The sequence below is a fragment of the Topomyia yanbarensis genome, chromosome 3, assembly GCF_030247195.1.
Source record: "Topomyia yanbarensis strain Yona2022 chromosome 3, ASM3024719v1, whole genome shotgun sequence".
Classification (NCBI taxonomy): domain Eukaryota; kingdom Metazoa; phylum Arthropoda; class Insecta; order Diptera; family Culicidae; genus Topomyia; species Topomyia yanbarensis.
Window position 1 is genome coordinate 157,134,667 of NC_080672.1, and position 11,396 is coordinate 157,146,062.

Consider the following 11,396-nt stretch of genomic DNA (forward strand, 5'->3'; position numbering starts at 1 on the left):
TGAAAACAACGAACGAAAATTTACAACAAATTTTATTTTATTTTTTAGTAAAACGAAATAAATTACCAAACAATTTGGACGTTTTCAATCTATGGGTACCAGTACTTGTTCTAAAAATGCAAACAGTTTCATCTACCCGATTTGAAAAAAGTTATTCGAAAAAATGTAGAAAAATTGATCAATGTTCCCCCGTTTTACGGTACCCAACTTCCTCCACATTATGTTCGCTTTGCATGATGCGCAATAGACTGGCATTCGAAACACTACTCACTTTCAGAAGATCCGAACTGTTTTTTTTAATTTAGTGATTTAGCACGGCTCAAGGCGTTAGCTTCACGGAGACGTGGGTCTTTTATATATTTACATGATGTAAAAAAATAAAAATAATGCAATAAAACAATTAAATACTAAGAGTCTATCCGATCCTGTACGCGCGACTTGTCATTGCGCGCGGAGATCCGTTTTCGTATCAGAGAAATACTTGTATTCACGTCATCTGTATAATGGGGGTCATTCATATCTCTATCGTCGTCACACATGTCCGGGCCATCATCGGAGTTACTGCCTTGATGTTCGCGATCAGGTGTTGTTCCTATCTTCTTTCCCTTTCGGGTCTACCCGATTTCTCATCACAAAAACACCATTTGAAATACATGAAAAGTAGTTCCTCCACGTGTCCTCCGTAATGGATTCCACTTCTCTGAAATACGACATGAATCTTTTAATGGCCACCTTGAAGAACGTGATGCCAAATCATGTAATTTGACTTCCACGTTTCCGTTATCTATATACACAGGGATCTTAATTTTACCGGTGTCACAATCCAGCACGTTTTTTAAGTTGTTTTGCGAAATGAATCTTTTCGCCTGGGCGAATTTGTTGAACGTTATCAGCACCGCGTGTTTGACGTGCTCCAACTGGATGAAGCTGACTTCCGAATACCGAAGCTGCATTTTCACCTTCAGCAAATGTTCCACATCACCAATACTCTTATGCGGAAAGACCGTAAGTCAATGGCCACCGTGTTAGCCCTAAGAATCACATTTTGTTGTTGAGACTCAGTTATCTAGATAGATCACCACACAAGAATTGACAATGCACAAAAGAAAAAGCAATTGTTTGCGCTGGCTTGGATAGCAGCAGAGAGCACACTGGTATTGTGACTGATGCTTTTGGTGGTTGAGAATAGACTGATCCGAAGTGTTAATATGCATTGTATAGAATTTATGAAAAGTAAAAGATCTCATATTCCACATGAATGCGACAGAGAGAGGATATGAATTGTTAACATTCCGGTTTGGGATTTTTTTCTTGTTAGCTCTTTAGTATTAACCTTCTTGTTATGAGAGAATTTTTTCTTATTACCGAAAAGATATTGCCACCTAGTTTTGGGTGTAGCACCGTGTTATAATTACCGGGCGGTAGCTTTCTTCATGTTTAATGCACACATATTACTAACTAAGTGAAAGAAACATGTTTCCATGAGTATAAAATTCATGAATAGCCAAGAGCTCGGCACTTTCCAAAGAGTTAAACGCTTTTTTGCATGACTTCCTTACTTTGCTTTCTACATGAGCTTTAATGAATACCTAAAATGATACAACTCTTTGATCTGCTTATTTTTATGTGTGGTTTGCCTTGAATTGTTGAGTAATGCTTTTCTATTTATCTAGCTTGTCATACAGCAAACTGTCTTCACTCTCCTGTGTATGCTTCCATCACATACATCCTAAAAAACTTTCTTCTTTTTTTAACATAAATACGAAGTGGGCAAAACTATAACTAACACTAAACCGCTTCCAGAATCTCATCTGAGAACCACAACCAGCACAATAGCCTCCACCACGATCGTTGGCATGCTACAAGCGGCACCGGAAAATTTACTAAAAAAAGGTAAGGAATAAGCGTGAAACGAAACAGACGGGTATGAAACTAAACTCAATACGGAACACTAGTGCAACAGACCGAAAATAAAAAGTGAACAGCACAATGCACGCCCGTGTGAGAAAAACAATGTCAAGGAGCATTGCTTTTCCTGGGGTGTGGGCGGCAATTATTGACAGTTTAGCATAACACACTGAACTTTGTAACCCTACATCTCTTATATTGCTTTGGCTCTACTCGGCAAAGAACATTTCCAATGTTGCATATTTGGAAAGCGCTACGATGATAACCACAAGCATCCGGTAGTTTTGGGTTATCAAACTACGTGCTACTGGCAATGATTGTCGCCCTACCTTACTGCACCGTGCGAAGCAAAGCTCTGGCAAATCAAAACAACAGCAGCATCAGCAACAACAAAAACTTTACCAAACAAAAAGTACGCCTTTCGTTTGTTGGTTTTAATTTCGTTTCACGTTCCTTTATCTTTGCCGTTATTTCTTGTGTTCTACTGTTTGAACTGGGTTTTTAATTTGCATTCAGTGTTTATTTACAATGCTTTCGTTTCTGCACTATAAGGACGACTCTGTGTTCTGTACTAGTTTTTTACGTTTTGGTAACACCGAGATTTCCTGCTAGGCTACACTTTTACTGTTACTAGAGCTGTGCATAGCAAAGGAGGATGATAAAAATGGCTTCTCATCTATAAAACTGTAGCTTTTGGCGTCGTTTGTGCCTTTCTGGAATTTGAGGCAGTAAAAAATTCAAGAAAACTGCGGTTTTTCTAATTATAGAAGCTACATAGCTGCAATGCAATGCAATTTTATTCCGTTTGTTTTTGTTTTGTTACTGCCATGCCGGAAGAAACAATAGCTGAGGGCAACGAGGGTAATGAGTGTTTTGCTATCGGTGTTTTCTGCATTTCAAGGCTTATTTTCCATATCAAATGTTCACATCAAAGTTTAAGACGAAGAATTTAATTTTTGCTAGCGAATAATCCAAGCTATTTTAAACTGATAAAGGCATGAGTAAAGCATTGGTGTTACAGAAATTTACATACATCTTTTCAGTAGTTGTGAATAATGTCCGATACTGCAGAGCTACACAGCTCCAAAGAACCCTGTAAATTTCCATTTATTCTGCTGTAACAAAAAGCACCCGACATATAGAACATAATTTCTTGAGCGATATGAAAATTACATGGGTGACATTGGCGTGCGCACAGGGCTTGTTTTATTATAATGTTGAAGACACAAAATGCATGTGTAATTCACTTTCTCTATATCTCATTTTGTTTGAGCAAGCGATGTAATTTTGGAACGAATCGATGCAATCAACAGATGGCACAAGTCCGTTGAAATTAAAGACTTTAAATAGAGTGATGAGCCTATTTTCGCCATGTTTCCATTATCACTCTACCCATTTGAAGTCGTCGGTTAGAGCAGTGTCTGCCACCTTCGTTCTACGCATTGAGTCTAATGGTAGCGCAATAATAGGGGCACTCGATTCAAGTTTTCATTGCGCTCAAACACAAGAATTTCACCGTTTTCAGCGCATTTGTGCTTTTATTATAGTTCTTAACAACGAAGCAAAGCTGTTGATGCCAATTGGTACGCATTCTATTGATTGTAGGCCGAGTAATTAATGAATTAGTGAGGCTCCCTCGTTAGTATGGTAAAAATAGGCATATTACCCTATAAGAGTACGCTGGGTGAATATTTTCAATTTTCGTTTTTATTAAAAATTACATTTTTTTATTGAAAACGACTAAGGAAGTCAGCAAAGGCATATATCGCACTGAACTTGAACGTGCATCAAATGCATCAAATACATCAAATTAATGAAAAATCAAATGTTTCAAATGAATCAAATGAATCAAATGAATCAAATGAATCAAATGAATCAAATGAAACAAATGAATCAAATGAATCAAATGAATCAAATGAATCAAATGAATCAAATGAATCAAATGAATCAAATGAATCAAATGAATCAAATGAATCAAATGAATCAAATGAATCAAATGAATCAAATGAATCAAATGAATCAAATGTATCAAATGAATCAAATGAATCAAATGAATCAAATGAATCAAATGAATCAAATCAAATGAAAACGACCGTTTAACAGAGGCCCTGAGGGCTCTTATACCATTCGATTCACTTTTTCGAGTTCGGCAAATGTGCGTGTGTATGTATGCGACCAACAATGACACATTAGTTACTCGGAGATGACCCAACCGATTTTCTCGAACATCTCAAATGAAAGGAATAGGTTGCTATTGAATTTACTGGTTGAAAAGTACGATCATGTAGTAAATCCCCACAAAACTGATACCACCATGATATCTAGATGATGCTAAACCTATTAAAATGGATGTTTAATTACTTAGATTTGAAGGCCAGTAGTCGCTTTGATCACATTGGCCGCCTAGGCCGGTCTTGATGCCCGGAGAACTTGCCAATGTTCAGAGTAAATTTCACAACTATTCCTCAGAACATTTCCACCATCATCCAAATTTGAAATGATTGATGCAATGCTGCAATAAGCTGTTATTTAGGTTCCAGAGTTACGAAACGAAACGAAAATTTTAGTAGATGTTGTTTGCAACACGACATTCTATTTTGACGAAAACATTTGCGAACGATTCCGAAATTTTTCAAAAATGATTAAAGAAATGTTTTTTCTTTTTAATACTTTTGTATAATAGAATATCTCCAATTATGAAAAATGGCATGTGATCGGAGATTAAACACATAGTTCGCCCAATGCATACTGGGCCACATATACACTAAGGCAAAATGCATAGCGAATTTTATAAGATTCATCTTATGATAACTAGAAAAGTAACAAAACTATGTTTTCATAAGATTAATATGAAAAACATACGACTTGTATAATTACCTTAACATTTTATGAGTTATTGCATATGCCAGTCATTCGAGTTTCATACGAGCAGCTTATGATTCTCATAAACATAAGAGAAATGTATAATATTGTCTTATGATAATTCAAAGACGCCTTATGGAACATGAAATCATAGCAAACCGATTTGACCAAATAAATGCTGTTTCATAATATAATCTTATGATTTACATACGTGCTACTTGTGGCTAAAAATTATACGGTTTCCCTATGAAATTCACTGTATTTTTTGCCTGAGTGTACAATCTAGCAAGAAAAAATTATAGCTCATTCAGCTTGTGCGCTAGCGAATTCTGAATTTTTGCATCCCAACCTTTTTTTGTTTTGATAAACAAAGATTCAAACTTGGTCATTCACCTCTTTTTCGGGTTAGAAAAATCTCGAACCCTATGTGCAGGGTTGGGACTTGAATTCAAGTGAGCTGCGTACAAAGCAATTGCTTTGCCAACTACGTTATGCCCGCCTCGATCTAAGGCTTCTTTGATGGTCAAAATTTATTATTTTAACTTATGAAGTTTTTCATTGGAAAACACCGGGTAGTGCTTACCCCGGGGCCGGTGTAAGTTGGCGGGTTTTCCGCGTATTATGCTTTTCTATATAAAAACAAAAACAATGTAACAAACACTTTCATATAATTCCGGGATGTTGTCAACAGTCTGCCCTTTATGCAACATATTCTTTTTTACAAGATCTAAATCAAAGCGGTAAAAAATGAAAACTAAAAACACCGCCAACTAGCCCCGGTCTCCCCTACGGATCTGAATCCTGATGCATCATAAATATGTAATTAATATTATCATTCATAAATAATTGCACTACTAGCTGTGCGTTGAGTCGGCTCGTTAAACATGTCTGACCAAAAATGCTCTGAGATTATCTTCAAATTCCGTAGGTTCTGCATTCTTTTTCACCAGATCCAATCACCGACAAATTTGCACCCATTGAATACATCTGATTAAATTTAATATATCGAGAAATTTAATTTAGTAATACCCACTAATGAGCAAGAAACTATGACAAACTACAAGGAGCAGCCCTATGGGGTTGCACAAACTGTAGACGTAGGACTATACTACTTAATGTAAAATATTTATTTTCTTAGTACATTTAGAGTAAAAATAAATCAAATATATTTTTGATGTATAGTTTAAGCACAACCAATCAACATCGAATGTTACATATTGAACCAAACCTTCTTGGTTATCAGGTCATTACATTTGTGATCGAATCCGATTGAACTTATTTGAAAAAGAAGACAGAAAACCGCGACCAAACTAATATCTAGAACTAAATCTTTATAGCACAAGATCAGTTTTTAAAAATTGTGAAACCCTGGGACGGGACATGCAAAATGAAAAAAAAAAAGTAACTGTCACCGCGAACCGGCAGTGGCCTGTCATTGCGAACAGGACCTTTCTTGACGATTTTCATTTTCTTGAAATGGACAGTGTCCGGGTAGTATCGTAATATCCTGGCTATATACAAGCATACATGCAAAACGCAACGACAGCACGTTCAATTTTATTATTCTGATCAACAGTTATGATTAATGTTGTTTTTACACAGCTCAGACAAACGATAACATAATTCATGTCATATTTGAGCTCTACTATTTTCGGCTCAAATCTGTACCTCATCGGCCGAAATCTATGCCACATCAGCACAGCACTATCATCGATATTTGCTTGAAATTGATTTGCAAGCAAATTTTTCCCTACAAAATATCATCAATATCGGGAAGGAAAAAGGAGACCGTCTTCGCATGTCCCGTCCCAGGTAAAACCTTTTCGATTGTGTGTGGTAAAAAAACCCGGACCGGTGAAGAAAAATCAAATTTTAGACAAAATGATCACATTTCATGTCACTGACAATATAAATTCGTAAATATAACGAAATCGAGCATGCAATGCAATTCGTCGTTTTCTGCAACGAAGTATTTTCGTGCATTGTAAATAGTAGGTTTCGTTCATTTCATGAACAAGAATAGCCGCTTGCCGAACGAAAGCTTTAGTATACATTGCAGGATTGTTAACGACATTATTTTTCGTGAATGAAACGAAATGATTCGTTTATTTCCTTAAATGTTTATGTATATAATAAACTTTTTTGTTACTCGCACGAATTTATATTGTTTATCTTAGAAAGATTTTCGTATTTATTAGCCTATTATGGTTTTCAGTCGATCTTTTGGAATCGATGTTTAATAACATCGATTTTTTTAATGTAAAGAAAGTGATGTGGCCAAATCGATTTTATCGTGGTACGAAGAAATGGCCGGTTGATGAACGAAAGTTTTCGTAAATTTTACTTATTTAGTGTACATTGCACGAATGTTTGTTGAAAACGACATTATTTTTCGTGAATGAAACAAAATGTTTTGTTTATTTTAATAAATGTTTGTGTATGTTACGAACAATCTCGTTGGTTGCACGAATTCATTTCGTTCATCTAAGAGAATTTTTCGTATTTAATATCACATTATTTTGACATTGCTCCTGCAGAGAAAAACTCAAACTTATTCATACAAAACCAACGAGCAGTTCGCGATGGCTCAACTGAATTCGTACTGCTCTGGATTCTGGATCAAATGGAAGTGAAAGAGGTTCAGGAAATCTTCCTGAATTCGGCGGACACGGATACGGCTACTAAATAGTCAGACCGAGAACGTCGTGATGATCAACAATTATCTGACGTATAGCGACAATGACTCCATATTCTACCTCTATTGAAGCTCCTTTGACGTTGACGGTTTGACAAGTGGTGCTCGAAAATATTATAAAGACTTTCGTATATACCAGCGAACAATTTGTTTGCCTAATGAAGCCATTTCGTAATAAGCCAACGAAAGTCGTTTCGTTGTTTTTACGAAAAACTCGTAATAAAAAATAAAAGTGTTCGAATAGAACTACGAACGATTCCTTATATGTACGAAAAGTTAGCATATTTTATGAAAATTTTCTGTACGAAACTAATCCCTAGCGATTTACGAATATGTTCTGTTAGTGTAGAGACCAAGCTTTCTAGTTATATTTTGCCATTATTGTAACTTTCCTAAAGTACGCATACAAATGTAGCGAATGCAGTGGTCTTAATCATATATCTGTGCTTTCCATCCATCCGCGTAAATTTGTTGCTAAGAAAGTTTTCGTCTTTACGCAACGAAAATACAGATTGCTATCATGCAGGTTAAGCATGCAACCGTTAATAAATAGGGATGCCACATTGAAATCAGAATTTCGCTCAAAAATGTCTTTTTGTCATCTGTGATAACTGAAACAGAAAAAAAATCTGTGATAAATTTCCGAAAAATCTGTGAAAAATCACAATGTTTCTAAAAATCTGTGAAATTTTCATCAAAATGTCAAAAATCTGTCATCTGTGATCAAAAATCTGTGACATTACAGAAAAAATCTGTGAATATAGTAACCCTGCTAACAAATTAGATATACCTACATTCGCCTCAAACATGGAACCCAAGCGCCCAAAGCAAAATGAGTCAACGCTGATGATGATGGGTAGAGCGAAAGAGACAGCTAGTACCACGACATTATGTTAACCGTGTTTTCAAATGGACCTCGAATGTACAAGCGATTTGGTGTACGAATAATTGTGTTCGATATTGTACATAAAAGCGTGTTGGAAACGGTCACAACACAAAAAAGCATAGTGTTTGAACGGGCAAGCTCAGGCACGTGTTGGACGGTACTGGGTAGCGTACCTCCACAGCCAGTGTAACGGACTTCTAACTCAGCTACACTGCCTGTGAAAACAGCGCAGTGGTCTGCTTCGCCTTCCGTTCAACAGGCAACTGAGCTTGTCCTGCCAAATCCGTTCTTTGAATAGTCGATGATGACGTCATTCATAGAAGCGTAGCGCGTTAGGTACACAAATCTGTCGTGCCGGACTTGGGAAGCGCTATCTTCTGTGTGTAAATGAGCGATATTTTGATTAGGTTGTACATTATTTAAATTTTTAATGCCATTATATCAAAAATCTTTGGGTTAATCTATTGAAATCTATTTTTAGAAGTATTTCGGGGCGATAGGTGCAAAAAATTTGGAAATTTATCGTAAGATGGCTGAATTATATGCGTTTAAAATTAGACCACTTTTCGTTACATACCATTTTTGTAGAATTTGCAAAGTGCGCCCCCATATCGCAAACAAAGACAAAACCCTACGTCAAAAATTAACGCCTTGAGAACTTCGATAGGAATACATTGCGATTTTCGGGCCATTTTGGTAGTTTTTGCTTACTTGCGATTTAAGTGCGGAATCGTTTTAAATTGTATGTGGAAACCACGTGATGTATTTTGTTATGCGTAAAAGTCACTTTACTACTCTCTCTACTCTCGCTAACACGGAACAATTTTTATGATTTCAAAATGACCATTTTCGCCCATATAGAAAGGTTATGCACCATTCTCAAAATTGCCAACCTAATCCCGGCAAATATTTTATAAATATAAATATATCACCACCTTAAAACCCCCCTCAGATCACCCCTAATTATACCCACCTTAGACCATCACCCCATCCATCCCTAAAACCCTTTTCTCTCTACCCTATCACGTTTATACCCCCACTATATCACCAGGCATACTAAAATAAGTTGGGGTGATTGGGTTGTGGGTTGTTTTCCCCCTTTTACATACTCGCCGTTGCATGCCAAAATAAGTTAGCAGGAAGACAATATTGAACTAATCCTGATTAAGCTAATTAAAGATAATATTTTTTTTTAATTGTTATTTTTTAATATATTCATACATCGCATCAAAACAAACATCATGCAAGCCAATTTACACAAACAGTACCCAACATAGTTTCAATCCTAAACGCACATATAAATTCTTGTTAATTTCCTAGCTACAGGACTGAATACCACCGACGGAAGCAGTGCAACGGCACTGCCGGTCCAGATGCGTACCCCTTCCAGCCTGATAGCGACCCTGGTGACGATTGTGCTCATTTTCACGTCTACGCTTTTGTAGATGAACTTCAAGCAGTACACCGAGGTCGAGATTCGTGATCGATATTTGCATATACATTTTGTCCATAGATAAACATTGAAACAAGAAATGTGGCTTAAAGCTACAAATAGGAAGGGATGAAACATGGTTGACCCCGATTGTAGAGTGGATGTGATGAAGGTGTCCCAGTTGCGCAGGAAATGATGTGTAGATATCGTAGAATTCGCGTCGTTGTGTTGCAGCTAAACAAAGATGGGACTAAATACTGCTACTAAAATTGACGCTTCTCAAGAGTGCTTGCGAGTCAAAGAAAAGTCTCATGTAAAACAAGATGGCTCTGTCTCCTGTAGTCGTACATAAGTGTTGAATCGTGCTAGTTTTTATCGATTATCGTCTGTCTATAGGATTTAAGTTAATCGCAGTCATTGTTTTAATACTAGGCAGATTTCACTACTTGTTTTACATCCCAGATACCAAAGCTGAAACCAAATAATCAACTCGATACCAACAAAATGGCAACAACCAAACAAACTCAAAGGGTACGAAACACTAAATAGTCATTCGAGAGTAAGTAGTTGAATGTTTTTTATAGATTTTTTATGTGTGTAGAGCAGTACTAATCTCATCAAGAACAAGCTGTCTACCACTTAAAAGATATCTGATTTTTTTGTGTAAACTAAGGAAAAATTGTCTTTCGCGGCTCGCGAAAGTGACAACTAAATTTACAGTCGGAAAAGAAAAAAAATAAGAACAATTATTGTAGTATTTTACACGAAGGAAGGAAAAATATGATGCCTTATGAAATATATATAAATACACTTTTTAAGACACCGAATAATCGAGGACGCGATAAAGTGAAATGAATGGAATTACCAGAACTATTACTATGTAAGACAACGTGGTGATAATTTACGAAAATTGTCCCGTTCAGTGTTCTAAAGAAAGAAACCCTACGCAAACTGTAGGAAAGAAACTAAAGTGGCGAACAAACATATGCAACTCTATATATAGTCATAATAAATTTATATATTTAAAACAGTAGATTAAGCGAAGAAAATTAATATCGAAGAAAACAACCAATTAGCAAATCGCCTGTTTAATCCGATACAATTTGCAGCCAGTTCTATAGATATGTAAAAACAACAGAACAAAACACTTATTTTTCGGTTTTTGTAAAACGACAGCGCAAAATACCATGGTGTCCTGAATAAAAGGGAGTGATATTCGAAATATACAAAACAACTGATTTGTTACTCTTGGCGATATCACAGTGCCTAAGCTTGATAAATTGTTTTTCTTCATTTTCTTTCGCAGTAGTACGTTTCATAATTATGGAAGGTAAGTTGGAGATGTTTGAATAAATTCCATCAAACGGTTTCCTGTTGGTCTCATTTTTAATGAGTTCAATATACCAATAGCACGGAATTCATTATTGTTAGCCAGGATTCCACCCATATTTATGATAAGAGCAATGCATGCATTCGATCAAAAATTCATGTAGGGCTAGATAACGAATAATATACTGTTCAGTCTATCTTCAGACCTCGCACAAAGCAGAAGCGAAAAATTGCTCAGCTATAACAGGCTTTAGGCACCAGTGAAGCCTTTTGTTCTATTTCAG

The 11,396-nt window shown here is 36.2% G+C and overlaps 1 protein-coding gene across 10 annotated transcripts in view; it reads left to right on the forward strand.

Moving 5' to 3' along the window:
* The window catches only part of LOC131692345 (uncharacterized), a 312,974-nt gene extending 301,971 nt beyond the window's left edge, over positions 1-11,003 (forward strand). For 2 of the 10 annotated variants that reach the window (XM_058979331.1, XM_058979336.1), the window contains 2 exons: positions 1,804-1,893; positions 9,672-11,003. In XM_058979331.1, coding sequence (XP_058835314.1) covers positions 1,804-1,893; positions 9,672-9,796 — 215 coding nt within the window. In that variant the 3' untranslated portion in view covers positions 9,797-11,003. Of the gene's footprint in view, positions 1-796; positions 1,185-1,803; positions 1,894-9,671 lie in introns of those variants that run through there. The other 8 variants (XM_058979332.1, XM_058979337.1, XM_058979334.1 and 5 more) reach the window with 5 other exon arrangements.
* The last annotated feature ends 393 nt before the right edge of the window (positions 11,004-11,396 follow it).